Source organism: Muscardinus avellanarius (assembly GCF_963383645.1).
Source record: "Muscardinus avellanarius genome assembly, chromosome: 1".
Taxonomy (NCBI): Eukaryota; Metazoa; Chordata; class Mammalia; order Rodentia; family Gliridae; genus Muscardinus; species Muscardinus avellanarius.
Window position 1 is genome coordinate 146,316,328 of NC_137786.1, and position 25,661 is coordinate 146,341,988.

The following is a 25,661-nucleotide window of genomic DNA, read 5'->3' on the forward strand; positions in this document are numbered from 1 at the left end:
TGCCCGTGTCCATTTTCTGGCCAGCCTCCCTTCACTTCCTTCTTCCAGCACAGGGAAACATGTCAGGGGAATACCAGTGCTTTGGTGGAAAACTTGGAGGTCTGGGTTTACTGCCTAGGAGTTTCTAACTTTGATTTTTAAGACATTTTGGTCCCTCAGGAGGTGGTGTACACCTGTGATCTCAATACTGGGAAGGCTGAGACAGGATGGTCACAGATTCCAGGCCAGCCCTGGAAACTTAAGACCCTGTTCCTAAGTTAAAAATAAAAAGGCGGGGGTGTCGCTAGTCGATAGAATGTCCCTGGTTCAATCCCCAGTATTGTTTAAAAAAAAAAAAAAAAAAGAGCCGGGCGTGGTGGCACAGGATTGTAACCCCAGCATTTGGGAGGCTGAGACAGGAGGATCGGGTTCCTGGCCAGCCTCAGCTACACAGTGAGGCCCTTAGCAACTTAGTGAGACCCTGTAGCTCGGAGCCGCCAAGAAAAATAAAATAAAAAGGAAGTATTGGTAATGAAGCAGGGCAGGAGCGCAAAAAACGTACATTAACATTCATCCTGCTTGAGGCGATTTAAGTCTTTTAAGAAAAGTCATAATTTTTCTTATTTGTTTTGTTCAATTGGCTTGATCTTATTGTTATTGTTCCTGGATTTCTTCTGAATTTTCCTTGACTTCATATATACTGTTACTTTCAATTCTATTTCCCTCATTGTTTCTGATTATTCGAGAGAGAGCAAACCAGGGCTCAGTCCCGAGTTGCAGGACCGCGCCGCGGCTCAGGGACTGCGCATGCTCAGCTGGCGGTGCCTCGCCCCCTCCCTCACCGCGGCTCAGGGACTGCGCATGCTCGCTGGAAGAGCCACACCCCCTCTCACCATAGTTCAGGGACTGCGCATGCTCCGCCGGAGGTGCCGCGCCCCCTCTCTTACCGGAGTCCGGGGTGGGGTGGGCTAAATCACGACTGTCGTAAAGTGGAATTGCCTGACGGCTTTCTACTTTACGATGACAACAACAATGGCGGCGTCCGGTGGTAGATTTGAAAGTGCGAGGAGCATCGAAGAGCGGAAAGAGCAGACCCGGCTTGCCAGGGCCGAGGTGTTACGCCAGGTACCTCGGTTGCGGGGCCTTTATAGTTTTTTTAATTTTTTAAAGTTGCGGATGTTGAGGGTTCCCGGGAGCTAGCCCACCACCCTTTCTCTCACCCTTGGGTGTCTCCCCTTGTCTAGGCGGGGTCTCCCTTTGCTGCCTGTAGTCGGTGGGTCACCTGTCTTCTAAATGCTACACAGGTTCCATTTACTTATTCTCGTTTCAGAAAAATCCGTTTTTTCCCCTCTAAGTTAAAAAAAAATATTTGGAGTATTTTTAAATACTGGCATTTCTACCACCCGGACTGAGCTCTTTCTAAAGTATTCTGTTACTTAAGACGATTCTGCCAGGGTGTTTCGCAGGCGCAGCCACTTCTCCTGCTGTACTTGAAGTGAGATTTATCAGTTTTTCAGGAAGAGAAATAAGGCACATTAGAATAGACCGTGTTTGACATCCCATTCTCCTGCCTTATTATTGATTTCACTTCCAGACAGCGTTTACTGAGCCAAACGAGTTAACACAAGAAAGTTTAGCCTCCCACCAAAGGTTCAGAAACATTGCATTCTAGTTAGGATTGAGATGTACGGAGTTTGTAAAGTATAAGAAAGAGGAAGTAAACTATATTGAGTTACCTGACAAGCTATTTGAGATGTAAGAAGTGTAACAATGAGAGCAAAGTTGTAGTTGGAGAGCAATATAGGGTACAGTGAGAAGTTTTCTGTTTTGTTTTAAGATGGAAGAGTTTTAAAAGAATTTAAATGTGTATGAGAAGGAGTCACTTAGAGAAGAGGTAGAGGAGACAGGAAGGAGAAGGGATAATGATGGCAGATTTTTTTTTTTCAGGTATTAGGAATGGAACCCAGGGGCATTCTACCTCCAAGCTACACCCCAGCTCTATTTTTAAATTATTTTTATTTTGAAACAGGGGCTCACTGAGTTGCAGAGGTCTTCACTAAGTAGCTGAGGCTGTCCGCTAACCGCTATCCTCCTGTCTCAGCCTCCCAAATGCTGGGATTACAAGTGTGAGCCACCACGGCCAGCTATGATGTCAGATTTTAAAGGAAAGAGTGGGAGATTAGTCTTGGACAGCTGAAAGACTGAGTCATTTCCTTATGTCAGCTTATGTATCATAAATATTCTTCATTACTGTCCCTTTGGTATTTTAAGCAATTTTTGGAGAGAGTAGGGTTTGTAAGCTGTGATAAATTATATAGTAGAGATAAGCATAGAGTTTGAGAAGGACCAACCCCAATTTAGAGTTTGGGAGGAAGAATGAAAAATGGGAGGACAGGAACAACCTTCTAGAGTAGAAATTCATAATATGATCATTTCTTTTTAGACAGATGGTTTTTTTTTTTTTTTGTGGTACTGGGGTTCCTGGAAGCCCTTCCACCTCCGGGGCTCCATTCCCAGACCTATTTTTTACATGTTTATTTGGAAACAGGGTCTCCTAAGCCAGCGCGCGTGGCTGGCTTCGAACCTGCACGATCCTCCTGTCTCTGCCTCCCAAGCGCGGGGATTACAAGCGTGCGCCACCACGCCCAGCTAGACAGATGTTTTTATTTGAGGCATTTTGGGGGTGTTGGTAGTCTGGTATAGACATTACATATTGAAGACATGGAGGCTAGTCTCCTAATGTTACAAAAGTCTAAGGCAGTAGCCATAGGGGTGGTGAAGGTTTTCCAAGATTCCAAGTTATATTTAAGATAGAGAGAAGAAAGGGCCTAGAAGAGGTTTCAGAACTCCATCCCATTGGTGGCTGGATTTTTGGAAACTGGTAATGAAGAATGAATATTTTGTTTTTTAAAATCTTTTCTACAATGTCGGAAACACTTTTGTTTTGGCAGGAGCAGACCATTCATGTGTGAGTAGATTCCTTTATGTGGAAGTGGTACCAGTTTTTATATTCCTTTTTTTTTTTTTTTGGCAAAAAACAGTTGGACCACTTGTCAGTTTGTATGTGTATGTTCTTGTAGGCCAAAGCCAATTTTGAAAGAGAAGAAAGGAATAAAGAACTTAAGCGACTTCGGGGAGAGGATACATGGATGCTACCTGATGTGAATGAACGGATTGAACAGTTCTCACAGGTGCGTATTAACAGGTTTATTTGATACATTTTTTTTTGTACTTTTCAAGTTAATATTGACAAAACAATTTTATTTACTATATTCAAAAGCTAAGGAATAAATATCACATAGTCGGTGTTATTGAATGGTTTTCTATATTGTAACATTTTTGACATTTTGATATTCATTTTGTTACTTGAGGTGGCTGGTAGAAGACTTAGTCTTAAATTTCTGGCCCACTTCTAGCAAGCTTATGAAACTAAAATATTATTCATTTTAAGCTTCATGTTTTGATTTTTTTTTTTTTTTGTGGTACTGGGGCTGGAACCCTTCTACCTCCAGGCTACACTTGCAGACCTATTTTATATTTTATTTGGAAAGAGGGTCTCTTAAGCCAGTGCGGCTGGCTTCAAACCTGCCCGATCCTCCTTTATCCACCTCCCAAGCACAGGGATTACAAGCGTGCGCCACCACACCCGGCTTCATGTTTTGATTTTATTTTACTACTCAATCCTTGTTTTCTCTTCTTATAATTTTTTTTTTTTTCAGATCTGGGGATGGAACCCAGGGGCATTCGACCTCCAAGCTACACTCCCTGCCCTGTATTTTATTCTTTATTTTGAAAGAGGGTCTCACTAAGTTGCAGAGGGCCTCAGTAAGTAGTACCTGAGACTGTTTGTGAACCGCGATCCTCCAGTCTCAGCCTCCTGAATGCTGGGATTACAAGCGTGTGCCACCATGCCCAGCTTTTCTTATAATTTTTTAAGTATTATTTTTAATGATTGTGTATGTTTCTGTAATACACTGTGATATTTTGACCTATGTATACATTATAGATTCAGTCAAGCTAATTAACATATCACCTCACAGTTTATTTTATTTTGAGGATGAGAACATAAAAAATCTACTTTTGTAGCAATTTTAAAATACATGTTATCATGCCGGGCGTGGTGGAGCACGCTTGTAATCCCCACGCTTGGGAGGTGGAGACAGGAGTATTGCGCAGGTTCAAAGCCAGCTGCGCTGGCTTATGAGACTGTTTCCAAAAATACAAAAGCATAAAATAGGTCTGGGAGTGTAGCCCAGAGGTAGAAGAGCTTCCAATACCACCCCCCCAAAAAAAAAGAAATACATGTTATTATAAGCTGTGTTCATCATGTAGTATATTAAATCACTAAAACTTATTCTTTCAGTCTAACTGGAACTACTTTGTACTCTTTGACCAGCATCTTCTTTTCCCTTCTCCCTCTCTTCCTCTCTAGCCTTTTTATTCAATTTTAATTCATACTGTGTCATTATATATTTTATGGTCTATTAATTTTTTGAGACTGTACAAGGATATTATACATGTGTGTTTTTGTATGTAAATATGTATTTACTTGATTAAATTTAGCACATGAATCTAAAAATAAATTAAAACCAGTATTTTTCTCATATTTTTCTGGCAAATGTGAGCTATATGAATTATTCGTATCCTTATAGAAAGCATGTTAAATGTTCTTAGAAGACTTTATTCATTTAGTCAAGATATATTCTGTATCTCTTTTCATGAAAGAGTCAGCTTTTGGAACATAGATTTTGTTGTTGTTATTGTTGTTATATATATCAGCTTTATTTGTAATAACCCAAACTGGAAAGTAACCAAATGTCTATCAGTTCATGAATGGATAAACAAATTATTGTGAATCCATAAATGAAATCATATTCAGCAATAAAAAGAAGCCAACTATTGATAGATATAAAAGTGTGGATAAATTTCAACCTAAGTTGAGTCAAAGAAACCAGACAAAAATATCTGAGTGAACATTCTATACTTCATTTACAGTAAATTCTAGAACATAAATTAATCGGTAGTGACATAAGCAGACTGGTTGTTTACCTTGGGATAGAAAAGACTGTAGAGAGAAAGTGAGGGCTTAAGAGGTGTGAAAAAGCTGGGGGTGATGTGTACACCCATTATATTGAATGTAGTGCTTGTTTCATAGGTATATACATATCTCAAAATTTATCAAATTTTACACTTTATGCTTATTATGTCAATTATTCCCCAATAAAATAATAAGCAAACTATTTGAAAGTACTGCACAACCAGATAATTTCATATTTTCCTTCAATTTTTTGACAAAAACTCTTGAGAAGGCAGTAATTCAAGGTTGTTTTGTAGATGAAAATGATAATTCTAGCAGCTATCAGTGTCTTTCAAGATTTTTCAGAATTAATATCAGTTTGAAAAAATTAGTCAGGGCATGTGAAGATATTCTTCATCAAAAAACAAAACCAGCTATTTACCCAAGTTTTAGAGGTGTATCATGGATGCACAGAATAATAAAATTTTTTTTTTCTTTTAAATAATTTTTTGGTGAAACTTTTTTTCCCCTTTGAAATGCTTTTTTTAAATAGCATGATAAAACTAAGTTCCTTTCTTATTTGTTCAAACTTACAATTTTCCAGGAACATTCTGTGAAGAAAAAAAAGAAAAAAGACAAGCATTCAAAAAAAGCAAAGAAAGAGAAGAAAAAAAAGAGCAAGAAACAGAAGTATGAGAAAAGCAATGAGTCAGCTGATAGTTCATCAGTAAGTACAGACTGAAACTAACCAAAGCAACTATTTCAAAAAAAATTAAAGAAATAATTAAAATATATGATAACTTAAAAATATTACTAGTTATGATATGAAAAGGTCTGGAAGACCTTTACTTGGAGATATCCAGGGAATATTGAAAATGTAGATCTTGGGTTCCCAAGAAAGGTAGGAGGATGAGGACATCATATGCGAGTCATTGCTAGTTGGAATCATTAAAATGGATGAAATGCTTAGGGAAATGTAAAAGGAAAGTGAACACCTACAGGTAAGGCCAGATAGGAAGTAATGGATGCAAAGTCAAAGTAGTTGGAAGATGAGAAGGACAGCAGGGAAGAGCAGTGCTGTAAAAATGAGGGAAATGAGTTTCAAGACATTTGAAAGATTCATGCTTCTTTTTCATAGAAATTAACATTTAAGTCTTTAAAGTAGGATTTGTTCATATGCTTACCTTTGGGAAAAAAGGATAAGAGTGCTGGTCAGCTTAGGAATAGTTGGACTCCTAACTCTGATCTTCACAGATTTATCTTCTCAGTTGAATCACTAGAGTCCAGTCTGGCCCACCTGTAGTTTTGGAAACTAAATTTTTAACCATATACTGTTAAAGGTAGATGTAGCTGGAAATTAATGTAGTGAAAACAGATTTTTGCTTACTGCTTAGTAAAAGTGTAGAAATTTGCTGCATCTTCCAATTTGTGCAGAGATGATTTGAGTGTTTTAAAAGGAGATTGTGGGATAAAGATGAGCAAGGGGCTTAATAGAGTCAGAAAAGGAAAAATTATAAAGGAGGGATCAGTATAATTTGACATCTTAAAATGTGGTTTTATCATGCTTATGATACATTTCTCCATCTATGTAAGTCGCCTTTCATTTCTCTCACACTATTCTGAAATTCTCAAATGTGGAGGTTTTATATGTCTCTTGTGATTTTTTTCTATTTTCCTTGGAATGTTCCTAAGAATGGATCTTTTAAATAAAACAAATCCTTTTTAAAATCTTCTTTACCTTTCTTTTTTATTTTTTTATTTATTTTTTTGGTGGTACTGGGGTTCCTGGAAGCCTTTCTACCTCCGGGCTACTCTCTCAGACCTATTTTTTATTTTTGGAAACAGGGTCTCTTAAGCCAGCGCTTGCGGCTGACTTCGAACCTGTGCGATCCTCCTGTCTCCGCCTCCCAAGCGCGGGGATTACAAGCGTGCGCCACCACGCCCGGCTACCTTTCTTTTTTAAAAAGTAAAGAAATTTTACCTTCTGTGTGTTTGCAGCTAGTATATATAGTCACTTTTCTTTTAGTTACTTGGGATTGAACCCGGGGGCATTCTACCTCTGAGCTGTACCCTCAGCCCTATTTTTTATTCTTTATTTTGAAATAAGGTCTCACTAAGTTGTGGAGGGCCTTACTAAGTAGCTGAGGCTGGCCTTGAACCTGTGATCCTCCTGTCTCAGACTCTCAAGTTCTGGGATTACAAGCATGTGCCACCATGCCTGGCTTAGAGTCATCTTTTTTTTTTTTTGGTGGTTTTTTTTTTTTGGTGGTAGAAGGGTTTCTGGAAACCCTTCTACCTCTGGGCTATACTCCAAAACCCATTTTATACTTTTTATTTGGAAACAGGGTCTCTTAAGCCAGTGAGGCTGGCTTGGAACCTGCGCGATCCTCCTGTCTCCGCCTCCCATGCGCGGGGATTACAAGCATGCGCCACCACCACGCCCAGCTACAGTCATCATCTTTTTTTTTTTTTTTTTTTTTTTGGTGGTACTAGGGATGGTACCCAGGGGCTTTCTATCTCCAGGCTATACTCCCAGACTTATTTTATATTTTATTTGGAAACAGGGTCTCACTAATTTGCTGAGAGCCTCACTAAGTAGCTGAGGCTGGCTTCAAACCTGTGCGATCCTCCTGTCTCAGCCTCCCAAGCGCTGGGATTACAAGCCTGTGCCACTACGTCTGGCTACAGTCATCTTTTAATCTTTAATTTTTGTCTTATCATCTTGCTAAATTCATAAGTGCAAGTGACAGTAGGTTTTACAGTAGATTTCTTGGTACCGGATTATACCATATCTGAATAAAAAGGATGAAACAGGGTCCTGGAGGAACAGGAGTAGTTGGAATCAAAATCTTTGGTAGGGGACCTGTCTTGAACAGTAAGAGTTAACAGGAGGCTAGGATAGGGGAAGCTCTGAAAGATTTTCTTGCAGAGTGATAGGAAGCTCAAGTGGCCTATTTTTTCTTGAAGAGTAAAGAGATCATTTGCTGAGAGTATGGGGAACAATAGTTGGTAGAAAGCTTGATGAGTTTGTTGAGGAAGGTAAAACTGTCTGTCTAGATATTAATCTAGGTACGTGGGGACACAAAGCAGGCATGCTTGTAATCTCAGAGACAGGAGGATTACAAGTTTGAGGCCAGCAAGTGATAACTTGGTAAGATCCTGTTTCAAAATAAATAACAAAGTCAGGTGTGGTGGCGCATGCTTGTAATCCCTGCTCTTGGGAGGCTGAGACAGGAGGATCGCACAGGTTTGAAGTCAGTCTCAGCTACTTAGTGAAGCTCTCAGCAACTTAGTGAGACCCTGTTTCCAAATAAAATATAAAATAGGTCTGGGAGTATAGCCCAGAGATAGAAAAGCCTCTGGGTTCCACCCTCATACACACATAAACACACACACACACATGGCTGAGGGTGGTATAACTCAGAAGTATAATGCCCTTGGGTTCAGTTGCCCCCATCCCCAATTTTTGCTTTGAGAAACAATTAGCAGTTGAGTTGCCAGATCATAAATATGTGTACTCCATGTGGATTATACCTTTTTTTTTTTATGATACTACGGACCTTCAAGCTATACTTCCAGACCTTTCTATTTTTGTTTTGAAACAGGTTCTCACTAGGTTGCTAAGAGTCTCAATACATTGCTGAAACTGTCCTTGAACCTGTGATTCTCCTGTCTCAGCCTCCCAAGTACTGAGATTACAGGCGTGTGCCACTACAACCAGCTGGATTATATTTTTTGACATATTTGTGTTCTCTAGTCAAAGAAGTTTCTCACAGAGAACTTCATGGAATTGTGGAATACCAGTTTCATTCAAAATTCAGATTCTAATGTTTACTTTGCTGTTCCATCATTTTTCCCCTTGGCCTCAATGCTTCTCAACTGCACACTGATAGGTGATTTGCAAAAGATAATTTCTAGGATATTTCTTGCAGTTAAGGTTTAGAACTCTAAAGAATAGATTTTAGAACCAGACAGATGTAGATTCCTATCCTGGTATCACCCTTAGATATGATGTAATCTGGGAAAACTATTAAATTTTAGGGAGCTGTACTTATCTGTAAAATCAAAAGAATACTTCACAGAGTTATTTTAAGAACTTTATCTGATAAATTATATAGCAGACTAGATGAATACATTTATTCAAAGCAAAACTCATAACCTAGCATGATGATCAGCACTTGGGAGATGTTGACTGAATAATCCTTAGCTGATTTAATAATCCAATGTTTCAACATAGTAAGCAAAATACCTTACTTTGTAGATGTTACTGATCTTTGAATTTTTAGACTAGGGAAATCTCAAAATTGGAAACTTAGGGCCAAATAGCTGACTCATTTATGTGAATGTCATTTCCCTGTTCTAGTGAGAAAAAGATATGGGTACTATTTGATATTGCTAGGAACTGAGGCTTTGTGCTGAAATGAGTTCTCAGTCTAGCACTTCTAAGTTTTGATGTTTCCTTTTCTTTAGCTCCAAAATATAACTGATAATAAAATAGAAATAATTTGGTGTGTATTGTGGGTTTAATTCCAAATAGTAGGTTTATATATTCTCTCATCAAATTTTCAGTCCCATTTTTTAAATTATTAATTTATTTTTTTATTGGTGCATTATATTCATACATCATATTGAGGTAAAAAACTTGTGTGGACATATATGTACATATCACCCATTTACCCCTTACCCAATTACCACCCCATTCCCTCCCCATCCCTCCTTCCCATGCTTAGCTTAGTGGTTGACTTTGATATGTTTAAGTACTTTTGTGTTTTAGAGAATTTCCTTCTTCCTCCCTCCCATCCCTCAGTCCCATTTTTTAAAGAGAAAATACAGCGTAAGAAGTTTATCTAGGAAGTTGAATTGTACCACTTAACATATTAGTTTTATATGAAAGTTTGCAAATCTGGGAGATTTACTTACATGCTAAACATTCCTAGAGTTCTGAAGATGAGTGGGTTGAGGCTGCTCCATCCCAGACTGCTGGGCAGGGAAAGGCCTGGAAAGTGACAGATGAAAGACGAGGAGTGGAAGACGACAGCCCTGTCATTCAGGTAAGCACGCCACCTGATTTTAAAGAAAGAAGTGCGGCCTAATAGGAGTAGGTGAATGCTGAAGTGAAAGACGATTATAATTTCTTCAGGAGAAAAATTAGGCTCTGAAAGCAATATACTTTTGGAATAATGTAGACAATAATGCCGTTAGAGCTCAATTGCAGATTTTTTTTCTCTTTATATCATAATTTTCTTAACAATACTAAGGGTAGGATAGTTCACAAATTTTAGGTTGTAGTTCATATGCCTAAGAAAGAATGTAATTTGTCCACTATTACCACAGATTAAGGAAAAAGAAAGGCGAGCAGGAATTAATGTTTGGTGTGTGTCAGCCACTTCATATATCTGTTATTTTGTTTACTCCTTAAAATAACCTTGAAAAAGCAGGCATTTTATCTCACTTCATAGGGGAGAGATTAAAGCATAGAGAGATTAAGAACTTTAAGTTATATAATCATATAGGATTTGATATAGTTTGAGTGCCTTTAAACTGTATGTAAACTTAATAACTTCTGTTACTCTGTTCGGATCACTTCAGATTAAAATGGCTTGTTTTCTTTTTAAGCAGAGGGATGAGTGGATGACTGTTGATTTTATGTCTGTTAAAACTGTGTCATCATCGGCACTCAAAGCTGAAAAGGAAACTAGAAGGAAAATAGAGCAAGAGAAAACCCAAGCACTTGAGCAGGTAAGAGTATTTACAATGCTTTAACTTTCTGATTCACCTTGAATAAACTGGTAAAACATTCATGTAAATGCAGCTTTACTTGAAAAATATTTCTATTTTTTGATGTTTACTTAATGAGAACAACTATGAAATATGATATAAATATTTTAAAATAAATTTTCTATAGGAAACCAAACTAAAGGTATAGTTCATCTTTATAAATCTAGGGCATATACAGTTGAGTCATATTGAGTTTACGTTACTATCACCGAATTTAAACAGAAGCCTCTCAGAAGTTCTGTTTTAGTGTACATACTGAATTAAGATACCATAAAATTGCTTCCATTTCAAGACACCTAAAATTTCTGAATTTATTGTTGTCACTGCAAGTAAGAAAATAGTGGAGAACTTTCACAGGATAAAAAACAAGGCAAAAGATAAATCTAGAAAGTAAGGAAATACTGAAGCTGGGGGCTTTTCTGTGGTTATCACATAATATTGCTAATCTAGAACTTCAGTTTTAATGAATGTTCGGAGATGTGAGAAAAGGCGAGAGCCTACATGTCTGATTGTTAAACTCCAATAAATCTGAGACCCAGCTGGGATATATTCTCGATGAAAGGGTAAACTTGGAAAAGATCCAACTGAAGGCAAGAAAACTTAGTTTTTATTTTTTTATTTTTTTGGTGTTAAGGATCAAATTTGGGTCTTATGTTTGCTGGGTAAGCAGTCTACCACAGATACATCTGTAGCCCACAGCTTACCTGTCATCTGTCTTGTCAGGCTTTTTTTTTTTTTTATGTTGGAGGCAGTAAATTTCCCAATGGAATATGTAACCATAAGTTGCTACTATGGTTATAACTAAAACTAGTTTAATTAGGGTTTATAGCTTGAATTTATGCTACCTGTATGGTCTGAACATCATTATGGTGAGAATTTATTTTGAAGCATTTTTGAATTGGTTGCACTTTGAACTACTTGGCACATGTAATTATTAGTCCTTTCTAGAAGACCACATTGTCAATCTAGGCCTCACAAGTTTCTCAAAGTAAAGTTCTGTGGAATATGAGCTCAAACTCTGAAAAATCATGCAATATACAAAAATATGTTAGTCCATGAGAATCATCTGAAAGAATAAAGAGTAGAATCAGATCCACAAAACCTTGGTATCTTAGACTATCTAAGAGCTTTATAAAGTAGCATCAGACATAAAAATATGAGTAAGGACAAAAGATTAAGATCTGAGAAAGCTCTAACGAGAACTTCTATTAGTGAAAAATAGAGCACTCGAAGTTGGAAACTCAGTAGATGGATTAAGAGATTGAATATAGCCAAAGAGAGAATTACTGAATAGAAATATAGACTTTAAGAAGTTACCTTGGGGGTGTATTCGTTCGAGTCACCCCTCCATGCCAGTCTGGTATGGAGCTGTACCTATCCTCTGTATTTCTATCTTTCTAATAAACTTCTTTAAGTCTTAAAAAAAAAAAAGTTACCTTGAATATGTGTAGAGGGAAAATAAATGAAAAATAAAAAGAGTGCTCATTGATCATGACCAGTATTTTCTTTCTCTAAACTCTTTTTTGGTCTAATTTTAATTCTGAAAATATAGGTGTGGTAGATTGTGTTGGTTTATGTGAAACAGATATCCTTATGGAACACTGGAAGCTATCTTTATACAACATCTTGACTAAATTATGTCAGATATCTTCATCTTTGAATTAGATGTGAATAAGTTGGAGTTCATTGTATTAGCAGAGGGAAGGGAAGGGACATTTCACGATAGGAGATAACTTAATACTGGAGTAAGGAAAGGAGTTGTATGTTTTTATTGGTGCATTGTAGTCATACATCTTAATGGAGTACAAGATGATGGAGGCATACATGCACACATCATGCAATTATCCCTTGTCCAGTTGAGGTTCTTGATAGTTTTCTTTGCTCTACAGAAGCTCTTCAGTTTAATGCAATTCCACATATTGATCTGCCTTTTAGTTTCTTGTGCCTTTGGGGTCTTGTTGAGAAAGTTTTTATCTGTGCCTATGTATTGCAGTGTTGCACCTATGCCCTCCTTAGGAGCTTCAAGGTCTCTGGTCCAATTTCCAAGTCTTTGATCCATCTTGAAATGACTCTTGTGCAGGGTGAGAAAGTGGGGTTTATTTCCATTTTTTCTGCATATGGTTAACCAGTTTCCCAACACCATTTGTTGGCAAATCTTTTTTCCAGTGTACGGTTTGGCCCCTTCATCAAAAATCAATTGGCTGTAAGTGTGCGGATTTGTTTCTGAGTCTTCTGTTCTGCTTTATTGGTCTATGTATCTGTTTTTGTGCCAGTATCATGCTGTTTTTATTATTATGGCCTTGTAGTATAGTTTAAAGTCAGGTATTGTGATCCCTCCTGCATTTTTTTTTTTTTTTTGAGAACTACTTTGGCTATTCTGGTTTTTTTGTTGTTCCAAGTGAATTTAAGGACTGATTTTTCTATGTTGTAAGGAATGATCTTGGTAATTTAATGGATATTGTGTTGAATCTTTAGATCTGTTTTGGAAGTATAGCCATTTTGATGATATTTATTCTGCCTCTCCATGAACATGGAAGATCTTTTCATCTTCTAAGATCTTCTTTGGTTTCTTTTTTCAATATTTTATAATTTTCTTTGTAGAGGTCTTTTACCTCCTTTGTTAAGTTTATTCCTAAGTATTTAATTTTTTTTTTGTGGGATGTCCTGAGTGTAAGTGTTTTCTGAATATCTCAGTGGATTTATGGTTGGTAATACAGAAAAGTTTCCAATTTTTTTAAAGATTGATTTTGTATCCAAACACCATGCTGAATTTATTGATCAGTTCTATACACCTTTTGGTTGAGTTTGTTGGGTTTTCTAAGTATAATATCATGCCATCTGCGAATAGTGAAAGTTTGAGTTCTTTTCCTATTTATACTCCTTTGAATTCCTTTTCTCGTCTTATTGCTCTGGCTAGAGTCTCAAGTGGTGATTAATGGAGATCCTTGTCTTGTTCCTGTTTTTAGGAGGAATTCTTATAGTTGTTCCTCATTTAATATGATGTTGGCTGTGGACCTATTGTAGATTGCCTTTATGATGTTGAGGGTTTTTTTGTTTTTTTTGTTTGTTTGTTTCTTTTGTTTTTTTTGCAGGTGTGGGGACGGAACCCAGGGGCATTCGACCTCTGAGCTACACCCCCTGCTCTATTTTTTATTCTTTATTTTGAAACTGGGTCTCAGTGAATTGCAGAGGGCCTCACTAAGTAGCTGAGGCTGTCTGTGAACCGCGATCCTCCAGATCTCAGCCTCGCACATGCTGGGATTACAAGCGTGCGCCGCCACGCCCAGCTCGAGGTACATTCCTTCTATTCTGATTCTCTGCAGTACTTTTGTCATAAATGGATGTTGTATTTTGTCAAATGCTTTTCCAGCATCTATTGAAATGATCATGTGATTTTTGTCTTTGGTTCTGTTTATGAGATGAATTACATGAATTGATTTTTGTGTGTTGAACCAGCCTTGCATCCTCAGGATGAACCCTACTTGGTTATGGTGTATAATTTTCTTGTGGTTTTGAATGTGTGTCGCTAGTATTTTGTTTAGCAGTTTTGCATCCAAGTTCATCAATGATGTAGGTCTGTAGTTTTCCTTCCTTGAGCTGTCTTTATTTGGTTTTGGTATTAATGTGATGTTGGCTTCATAGAATGTATTTGAGAGAATTCAGGTTTTCTTTTTTTTTTTTTAAGGAAAAAATTTGACTCTTAAGAACCAAATGTTAATTTTTATAATGCAGTGAGGATAAAATGAAGGTAAGGGAAAAGTCTTAATTGATGGTTCTTACCTGTTCAAAGTGAAGCTTCTTGATTGTGTATCCTTTCTTCATATTGGGTGTATCATTTCTTTGGTATTCTAAGTTAGTGTTTTGAATCACTAAAATGAAATAAATTTATTGCAATCAGCACTTAAAAGTATAAAATATCAGTATATATTATATTTAGTAAAGATACATTTTGTTTCCTAAGATTTTTGTTTTGGAGATACATATATACACGTACACACACACACACACACACACACACACACACACACACACAGTATTCTCATTTTGTATTAGGGTCATGGAAAAGTTTGAAACACAGTGCTCAAGGCTGTGTCTGTCTCTTCTCTCGTTATGTCTGAATTGTGCTAAAGCTACAGACAGATAGCATTTCTTTATAGAACCAGTTGTCTGCCTTATTCCATTTCTTCAGTATTCTTTCATAAGCAGGAGATTTCATCTCAGCTTTTGGATTTATGTAGTGAGACTGGCTCTACTTCTTTGCCCTTTTGGAACATTTTCAGTTTTTATTATCTTGTATAAATTGAACTCAGGACTGTAACGTTCAGCTTGCCCATAGAGCCCAGTAGTCCTGTGGCTTCAGTCCTATGCACTGCTTTGAATCTCTGTTCTGTTTACACTCCATAGAGAAATTTATCTTGTATTAAATTACAGTATGTTTGATTTTATGTATGTCTTTTATATTTATTCTGAGCAGAGAGGTTGTGATGCATTAGAACCCTCATAAGCCAGCTTGACTAGAAGGCCTGAATATATGTTGAGATCAAGTCATGTTGGCATATTTCTGTTTCTTTCCTTTTACTTGCTCTATAGTCTTTTATCATCTAATTATGCCATACTGTAAATACTCATTCCTCTGTTTATGGACACTTATATTGTTTACTGTTTTTCACTGTTACAAACAGTGCTGCAGTGAAAGGCATTACATGTATTTTCTCATGCATACATGTACAAATTTCTCCATGGTGCAAATTTACAAATGGCATGGCTCATGCATAGAGAATGCATCTATTTTTCTTTTACATATACTTGCAAAGAGATTATAATAATTTATGCTGTCTGGGCAATGTGTGTTTTTAAAAAAAATTTCTTTCTCTAATCTCAGACTGTCAAATTAAAAAAATCCAGACAAATGGAGGAGAAATTATATTATTTTATATGCTTGTTTATATATTGTTTTATATGTTTTATCTGATTACTATAAAATCTTTTTATTTTTGTTCACTCATGTTTCTCATTTTTTTGCTTATATTTTATTACTCATTTCCTTATATATTATGTCCTTTGTCTCATGTATATTTCTAGGTAGTTCCAATTTGTCCAGACTCTTGTCAGTTGTACTCTTTAGTGTGCAATTTTAAAAAAATCCTGTTGAGTAACTACTGTGTGTCTCTTTGAGTGCCTATATAAGACTACTGGAAAACTGAGAGATTTTATAGTAAACCAACAAGGGAAAATGACAGAAAATCATATCTATTTTGCCTTTTCTAGTTCAACTTAAATTTTGTACTTTGACAATTCTTTTCCTTTTTTTCAGCTCATATATATATTTTTAAAAGGCATCTAACCATTTTGTTTTTAATAATATGTTTGGCTGATATTCTGGGAGGCTGAAATTCCTAATATTTAGTGGACTCTAGTGGATGCTGCTTGCTCCATAGTCCTGGCACAGAAGTAGCTGCTCCAGGCAGCTTCCGAAAAATTCTTTTGTCACACAAAAATGACATGAGTCAGATACAATAATTTGGAAAAAATATATTTAATAATTGTAATTATATGAAAGCCATTTGGGAAGGAGTTGGCTGGCAATTATGAATCTCCTATAAAAGCCAATGTTGCTTTTATAGCAATTTTAAACAAGGCATCATAAAAGTTAATCAAACACAGAAGTTAGCATTGTCCTGGGTTATGATAAGGAAAGTCAGTGAGGCAGAAATGTCACAAGCTTAGAGCAAGGAGGGATTTCACATTATTAGGTGGCAAAGACATCAAATACCACGCTCTGCCCATTATTACATCAAGTCCCTTGGGATTTGTCCACTTGCAGACAAATCCCATCCAGCCAACATTATCCATAAAGCTTGGGTTGGTCATGATGTTAATCTCAGTGTGTGGTTCTAAGAGGACTCTCAACACTAACATTTAACACTTTCCATTTGTATCCATTCTCTTGCCAATATTAGTTCTTGTAGGAAGCATTTTCTAACCTCCTGAGGTCAAGTTAGGTATGTTAGTATGTAGTTCTGTAGCACCCTTTGCTTTCCTAGCATTTATCTGTATTGACATTATTTGTCTTTCCCCCTCCCTAGACCATATTTCTTGGATGACAAGGCCCATGTGCATCATATTCATTATAAGCCTCAGGACCTGACACAGTGCTTAGAACATAAGAGATGCTTGCTTTGTGATTATACTCCCATCCTCTCTTTCTTGGATTTCTGTCATAATCTTCTGGCTCAATTTGTTTTTGGTGGTGGTACTGGGGTTCCTGGAAACCCTTCTCCGGGCTACGTTCCCAGACCTATTTTATATTTTTATTTGGAAACAGGGTCTCTTAAGCCAGCGCGGCTGGCTTCAAACCTGCGCGATCCTCCTGTCTCCGCCTCCTAAGTGCGGGGATTACAAGCGTGCGCCACCACGCCTGGCTATTCTTCTGGCTCAATTTGTAGTCTAGCATTTCTCCAGTTTTTCCTCCACACTGAGATCAGTTAGCTCTTTCTGGAACACAAAGCTGACTTTTGTGTCACCATTGCCCCCAGCATAAGACTTTAACAGTATTTTAAAATGGCTTTTGTGGCATAAACCCTGATTATTCTCCAACCTAATTAATTTCATTACTGATTCTCACTTCTAAATTTAAGTAAGTCTGAATTCCTTTAAGTTTTCTGAAAGTTTTGTCCTTTTTCTTTCTGTAAGGTTTTATGAACATGCTAGGGCTTGTCAATATCCCTCACTCCCCCACCCCCAACCTCCCCAGAAAGAAAACTTGGCTAATTGATGAAGTCTAGAGTTGTTTGGCCTAGTACTCTACATTTCTGTCTTCAAAGCATGTGTCAGTGACTTATTGTCTGTATTTCTCACTGTATCATAAACTACCCAGAGTTGCGTCAGTATTATTGACTTTTATATCTTCTATATCTAACACAATTCTGAGACTTGCTAAGTATTCATTAAAAATGTTAATGTGAATTTAGACATTATCTGCAAGTGACAGAAGTGTGTCTTAAGAGTATTTTAAATGATTTGTCCAGGATTACAACTGTTAATGGGATCTCAGATTGATTATTTATTAACATTTTTTTGCGGTGGATTTATCATTTAATTCTAACTTCTAAAAATGTTTTGTTCTAGTCCAAACTGCTAGAAAGAGAACTGAATCCATACTGGAAGGATGGTGGGACAGGTCTTCCACCCGAAGACTGCAGTGTGTCAGCAGCTACTAAAGGTATCTGTTTTGCTTGTACTTTGGTGTTTCTTATAAGTTGGTGTTTCTAAGGGAATGGCCTTAGTTTACACATAAAAAGCTTTCATAAATTATTTGTAGTTTTTTGAAGTCATAGTTAAATCACTAGTACATGGGAACAAGTTGATTAAATACATAGTCTTAAACTATATACTTGTTTTTGTAATCCTTTTACATATAAATTTCTACCTTTTTTTTTTTTGGGTGGTACTGAGGATGGAACCCTTCTGCCTCTGGGCTATACTCTCAGACCTATTTTATATTTTTATTTGGAAACAGGGTCTCTTAATTCAGCATGGTTGGCTTCAAACCTGCACGATCCTCCTGTCTCTGCCTCCCAAGCGCGGGGATTATAAGCGTGCGTCACCATGCCTGGCTATAAATTTCTTCTTTAAGTAGATTAATATAAAGTATGATTCTGTGAGAATATAATATACATTTGTTTTGTTGAAAGTATTGTGTCCAAACTTTTATGAAAATAATGTATAAGCAAAGATGTGATTTCATATCTTCAGAAATTCTTACTTTGTTCATAAAATTTGTACTGATTTCAAGAGAGTACTGTTATTTTCCAGCAGATGGAGACAAAATATTTGTGTCACATAGACATACTTTATAACAACAGAATTTTAAAAAAGCTCATATGTTCATTAAGTGCTCCATTGACAACTCAATAAAAAGTTTATTTAATTATTATTAACCAAGGATACAATATTAGTATTGTTAGTTATTACCTTTTCATTTTAGTGATTTATTAGTATAGGCTAGTTTATTGCTTTTTATACATAATTTATTTTGGCTATTTGTTAAAATTATTTTGTTAAATAATTTTTTTGGAACTAGGAATTAAACCCATGGACATTATACTTCCAAGCTACATCTCCAGCTTTTTTCTTTTGAAACAAGGTCTTGCTAAGTTACTGAGGTTGACCTTGAACTTGAAATCTTTTTGTCTCACTCTCCCAAGTACTGGGATATGGGCATGTACCACCAAGCCCAGCTTGTTAAAATGATTTTGTATACTATGTATGCATGTCCCTAGAGCCACTTAAAGCTCCTTTATAATTTTTATTTAATAATTCTACTACTAATTATAAATTTTTGGGTGATGTGTGCATCACCCATTAAGATGTATGACTACAATCCACCAATAAAAAATTTAAAAAATTTCTTTTTTGCCTTTAGTATGCTGGGATAAGTACAAGGTTTTCTTTTAAGAAAATTTAAGAACTTAAGTTAGGGAACAAGTTAGCTCAGTCCAATTTTATTTTATTATTAAAATACTGTTTTTTTCTTTGTGTGTGTATATGTGACACTGGAGATTGAAGCCAGATAGATTCTACTTCCAAGCTACATCCCCAGCCCTGTTTTATTTTTATTTGGAAACAGTCTTGCTAGATTAATGAGAGTCTCACTATTTGCTGAGGCTGTCCTTGAACCTGTGATACTCCTGTCTTAGCCTCCCCAGTACTGGGATTACCAGGCCCAGCGTTTTAGTCTCACATCATAATGTAGTTCACAGTGATAGTGGCATACATGCATACAGCACTGGGTGGGCTTTCCTCCTGCCCCCCCATACAGAATAGTGAGATTAGTGTTGGTGTTCTTACGTAGGTAATGTAAGTGGAAGTGTTTCCTTCATTAATTATTCCTCCCTTTCCCCCTCCATGGCTACCTCCCTCTCTCCACTGGGGTTTCTCTTCCATTATCTCAAGTCCCTCTAGTATCCTGATTACTCCTTAGCTTCTGCATTTAAGAGAAAACCTATGACCCTTCACTTTCTGTGACTGATTAATTTCACTTATCATAATGTTCTCCATGTCCATCCATTTTTCTGTAAATGTCATAATTTTATTCTTCTTCATTGCTGACTAGAATTTCATTGTGTGCATATCCCATAATTTTTAATTATTTCATCTTTTAATGGACATATAGGTTGGGTCCATAATTTGTCTATTGTGAATTGTGGTGTTATAAACATGGGTATGCATGTATTACTGTAATATTCTGATTTCAGTCTCCTTAGAAAGGTATCTAGGAGTAATATAGTTGGATCATATGGTGGATCTATTCCCAGTTTTCTGAAAAATCCCCGAACTGTTTTCCATAGTAAAAGCCCAGTTTTACGATCCATACTTTTATCATCTCTAGTGTCAAGAACACTGTGAATAAATTTATCTTTGGGGAAAATCTAGAATTGAAAATCTCAGTGTTTGGTGTTTGTAGTCAGCAGGTTCTTGATTTCACTGACTATGAGAGACCTAGAGTTCTGCTTTAGGTATTATCTGGTGGGAAAACAGATCAGTTTCAAAAACAGTAGGAGAAAAGTGACATTAAATAAAATTTTTAGGGAGCCTCTCTCCCTTTCCTTTTCATCATGCTTTTACTACTTTCCTTTTCTACATCACATTTATTAAGGAGGGGGGAAAATGACAGAATGCTTTGTCAGAGATTCAGCTCCCAGAGTTGAAATGAAATTTTAAAAAATGATTGGCAATTAAATAAGTATAACGACAATAAGGAAAAAGTGATCTACAAGTTTTATTGCAGATGCAGAGAGTGTTGTCATTCTGTTTAGATTAATGGTAGGACTGAAACTGTTAGGCACCTGAAGTGTAGTAGCATTAGAATTAAGGAGGTAGAGAGGACACTGTTGTTATTAAGAATTCAGATTTTGGAGTCATTCTACTTGCAATTAGAATTTGGCATTTCTTCTTATTAGCTGTGTGGTGTTTAGAAAATTCCGTGACCTTTCTGAGATCACTTATTCATTTCTAATATGGAATAATTATAGTAACTATCTTATGTAGCTATTTTAAAGATTAAATTAGAAAGTCTTTTAGACCAATATCTGGAATGTAGTGAATATTCAGTAATGATGGTGATGTCAAATACTTGTTCTGTGATTAAATGTTTTGGGAAGATTTTGTTAAGAATTTTTTGGTAACGTTTGACATACCATGTAATCATTTACTATGAAAATTTATATTTATATTAATATGAATTCATTAATCTTCATTTTTTTCTTAGAGAAAATTAGGAAAGTAAGTTTAACTATTTTCAAAACTCATACAATATTATGTAAAATCATGTTTTAGTAACAGAAATATCTATACAACTTCGTAGTTTAATGGCACACTTATCAGTTTATTTCATATCAACCATATGAGGAAAGCAGAGTAGATGTTATTGTCCTAATTATATAGGTTGGGAAACTATGGCTTAAAGTGACCGGGTAATTGCCAAACACAGAAGAAGAAGGGACATATGTTTTCTCTAATAAGCTCAAGCTAGGGAGTATTAGGAATACTAGAGGAACTCCATATAATGGAGGGGAAACCTCAGCAAAGCCAGGAAGGAGGGGTAGGGGAGGAAGAAGGCTGAGGTTGAGTCATGGAGGAGCTACATTCGAATATGTGTATACATGTGAATATAACACTGCTAACCTGGACACTCAGTATTGGGAGGGAGGGATATGGGGAAGGGGGGAGGGCACCAAGTACTGTGTGGATGTATGCCATTGTCAACATGATCCACATCATGATGTGAGACTATAGTGCACCCATAAAAATAAATAAGTAAATGACCGAGTAATTTGTTGATCATCACATGAATAGTACTAGAACCTAGGTCTCTGATTCTAGTCTAGGGTTAGTTACTCTAGATTCTTTAGAAGACTATCTTTCTTACTCTGTAGTTGATAGAAATTCTTGCTTATAGCCTCTTCCAGGTGATTTTGCTTTTCCTATTGATTTCTTCTCCCTAATTTTTGGCTTTATCTGTTAAGAATTTTTGAGTTGGAAGGACTTTTAATGGCAGCTTTAATCAGTTACTTCTTTCAACAGTTGAGGAAGCAAAGGTCCAAATGAGTTAATGAGTTGCTTTTGGTCTTACAACCATTTAGTAGTACCGGCAAAAATAAAATATAGGTCTCCTGATACTTAGTTTATTATTTCTACTTTAATCATTTTTTTTGTGTGTGTGGTACTGGGGATGGAACTCAGGGGCATTCTACCTCTGAGTAACGCCACTAGCCCTGCTTTTTATTCTTTATTTTGAAAAAGGGTCTCACTGAGTTGCAAAGGGCCTCACTAAGTAGCTGAGGCTGGCTTCGAACCTGCGCATTCATCCTGTTTCACCCTTCTGAATGCTGGATTATAAGCATGTGAGAAGTGGAGAATATAGCCCAAATTCATTTGGTTGTATTTTGTTTATAACAACATAATTTTGTATCAGGATGGAAGTATAAATTTTGACTTATAAAAACAAATTTGAGATATAGTTATGTATTGAATGCTGCATACCAGTGAATGTAATGTAATTCTTGATAAATTTTCTCAGCATAGAGGATTGGTACCATGCCTTAGTCATGGTTTACATCCTGTGTTTAATAAGTTTTCATGTGAATGATACACCTTTAATATTTGTTGATTGAATCTGAGGATAGTGCTACAAGTTGGTATTTTTGTTTGTTTTTTAGATATTAAGTTTGGTGATGTCTCTGACTGAGTAAAACACTACATTAGTGCCATTCCTAATTATAAGATTAATATGACTATTGAAATTGAGCCTTTTATCAACTAGAAATGATACAAGTATTATACTAAAATTATATTTTCTTTATGTATGGCAACACAGAGGAATACAAGCAATCTTACTTTGCTCAGATTTTTTTCCTTTGTGTTATATGTTGGGTGTCTTGGTGATTGTTCAGGATATTTTCACTCTGCCCCTCAGTATTTTATTAGATTCCCAGATAATTCTATGGAGTAAACAATTTAATTATTTTGTTGGGACATTAATAAAGGTATTGATTATTATGAGTTTTTTTTTATTTATCACTTTGTAGTTTTCAGATTTAGACCAAGTTCCTTGAGTTGTTGCACTATTAATTTTGAGACTATGTAAATGAGAAAATAGCTAGAGTAAAATACACTTTTGAATGAAAAGTGAAATCATTAAATTAATTAGAGGTTTAGGTTTTGAAGTACAAAGTAATTTAGACTTTTAAAGAAAGGACACATTATCTTAGAAGAGATTGCTTAGTAAAGATAATTTCTTTTGAGATTTGAATGAGGAGTAGAATTAATTTGAGGACTGAAATATTTTATCTTTTTTCCTATAAGTAAAGTTTTTTATTAACAATGTTCAACATACATAGAAAAAAAAAGAAAAACATATAACCACAAGTGTATAGCAGACTGATCCTTTTCACAAAGTGAGAAACATATGTTACTAGTACACAGTTAGAGAAACATTAGTATCTCAGAAGCTCCAGCTTTGTTCAGTCTAGAATCACTACTTTGTTACCAGAGGGGAAACCACTATCCTGATTTCTAGCAGTAACATTTTTGTTTCTTGCTTTGTTTGTCCATATTTTAAGATCCATTGTTAGTGTTGTGAATAGTTATGGATCATTAATTTTCCTTGTTGTATAATGTCTGTCTTAGGGATATATCATAAGTTGTCCACCATCACTAAAATGTCCTTAGATGATACATCGTCCTTTTAGAGATGGTGGACATTTTGTAGGTTGTTTCTAGTTGGGATTATTGCAGATTTTTCTGTTAAGAATGTTCTTGTACTTGTCTTTTATTTGTGTGTATGCATGTTTGTTGGTCCTCTCGGGCAAGGAAAATTAGGCCCAGAATTTTGACTTAAGTTATTGATTTGATTTCTTCTTCTTAGAGATCAAAAGTGTGATATATACAGAAGGAAATAAAAGTAGCTTAATAATGTTCATGGAAGGCATTCAAATGTTCATAGTTGGTAATCATAACTAAAGTAGGATAGTTTCTTTTAATAAACACTTCAGTATTCTCTTCTATAACTTTTTAAATTTGTTCTTTGTGTTGCCTCTGATGTAACCTTTTCTGTTCTAGTTGTGTACTGCTATTCCTTAACTTATTTCTGGGGATGCTGTCTATACATTTTTTAAAAAATTTTAACAGAAATCCAATTTATTTTCTTTAGCTTGGTTTGGGGAATTTTCCCTGACCTCCAAGTTAGAAATAATTCTTAGCTTTTCTCATTTTTATGACTCTTTATATGTTTTGTAATACTTATCACATATTATCTTTAATCATATACTTTTGTACTCATTTGTTTCAGTTGGAATTTTCATGAAGATAGTTTTAATTTTTCCTTCTTCCTAGTTGCAAAACTGTAGTTTTACAAATGTAGGCATTCAAATATAATGAATTTTAAGTGTGCTTATGATTTTTACATATTCGAGAAAAATATTTAATTTTATACTTTAGAAGTTATAGAAACAGTAATATTGATAACTACATGAAAAGTATAACATTAACTATTGGAATTTAGCTTCAGGAGTAGAGGATGGTGGATTAAGCTGGCTAAGGAAGTCGTATCAAAGAATGAAGGAACAAGCTGAGAAACAAAATAAAAATTTTGAGGATATTGTGGCTGAAAGATACGGGGTAAGTATCTGTATTAAGGAGGTGGGTATTTTCAGTTATATGAAAAATTAAGTGCTTTTAACTTTATTTTGTACCATAAAGTGCTTTTGAATTGAATTGATATTACATTTCTTATCTTTATACTGCTAAAGTAATTTTGTGCTTTTTATTATTCTGTAAGCTTGATTAGCATATTTTTGTTGATAATTGATTAGAAAACAAGTGTAAAATTTAAATGTAAATGTATGAATGAGGCAAATTCTCTAATGCATATGAGGTACTTTTAACAAACATATTAGTGTCAATCGCTAAGCCAAACATGAGAAGGAGGGAGGGGGAGGGAATGAGGCAGGAATTGGATAAGGGCTAATTGGGTGATGTGTGCATGTATGTCTCTACCATTCTGTACCCCATTAAGATGTAGGACTACAGTGCACCAATAAAAAAATAAAAAAAATTTATGAATGTAAAATTTAATGTTTCTAGATTTAATGAATGTAAAATTTAGTTTAGTTTTTTGTTTTTTTTGTTTTTTGTTTTGGCGGTAGTAGGGGTGGAATCCAGAGGCTTTCTACCTTCAGGTTATACTCTCAGACCTATTTTATATTTTATTTGGAAACAGGGTCTCACTAAGTTGCTGAGAGCCTCACTAAGTAGCTGGGGCTGGCATTGAACCTGTACGATCCTCCTGTCTCAGCCTCCCAAGAGTGGGGATTACAAGCATGCACCCACACCTGGTTCATGAATGTAAAATTTAAATATATGTATGCTTAATGTAAAAAAATAATATTTTATCATTGAGAGAATATTTGAATAAATGTAGGAGAGCCTCCATAGCATACCTTTGGAGATAACTGTTGTTGAAGTTTTAATATATAATATACCAGAGTTTCGAATACTGTAGAATTTTGGCATTTTCCAGAGGATATTTTTTTTTGTAAGAGTGTATATATATTCTTAGAACCATGTTACCATCCATCAGGATATGATATTTTAGAACCAGCTCACTTTCTTTCCTTTCCCTCCCCCACCTGTGTATATACTCAGACTTACACACTCTTTTTCTTGAAAAAGTCTTTGTAAAGCATTCTTTATTTTTGAGTGTGGAAATTTACCAACTAGGAATTTTTAATGTTTAAGCCTTTTTCTCTCTCTTTTTCCCCCAAGAGAAAGAACGCTTCTGGTCTGGAAAATCAGCTGGGGGAAATTTTCTTATATACATTTGTTT

At 35.8% G+C, this 25,661-nt stretch overlaps 1 protein-coding gene across 1 annotated transcript in view; it reads left to right on the top strand.

The window, feature by feature from the left end:
- Positions 1 to 999: 999 nt before the first annotated feature.
- The window catches only part of CWF19L2 (CWF19 like cell cycle control factor 2), a gene marked incomplete at both ends in the record, with an annotated part of 98,033 nt that continues 73,371 nt past the window's right edge, over positions 1,000 to 25,661 (top strand). The window contains 7 exons of the mRNA XM_080705497.1: positions 1,000 to 1,104; positions 3,060 to 3,170; positions 5,601 to 5,723; positions 9,934 to 10,047; positions 10,616 to 10,735; positions 17,903 to 17,996; positions 24,339 to 24,454. Coding sequence (XP_080561623.1) covers positions 1,000 to 1,104; positions 3,060 to 3,170; positions 5,601 to 5,723; positions 9,934 to 10,047; positions 10,616 to 10,735; positions 17,903 to 17,996; positions 24,339 to 24,454 — 783 coding nt within the window. The remainder of the gene's footprint in view (positions 1,105 to 3,059; positions 3,171 to 5,600; positions 5,724 to 9,933; positions 10,048 to 10,615; positions 10,736 to 17,902; positions 17,997 to 24,338; positions 24,455 to 25,661) is intronic.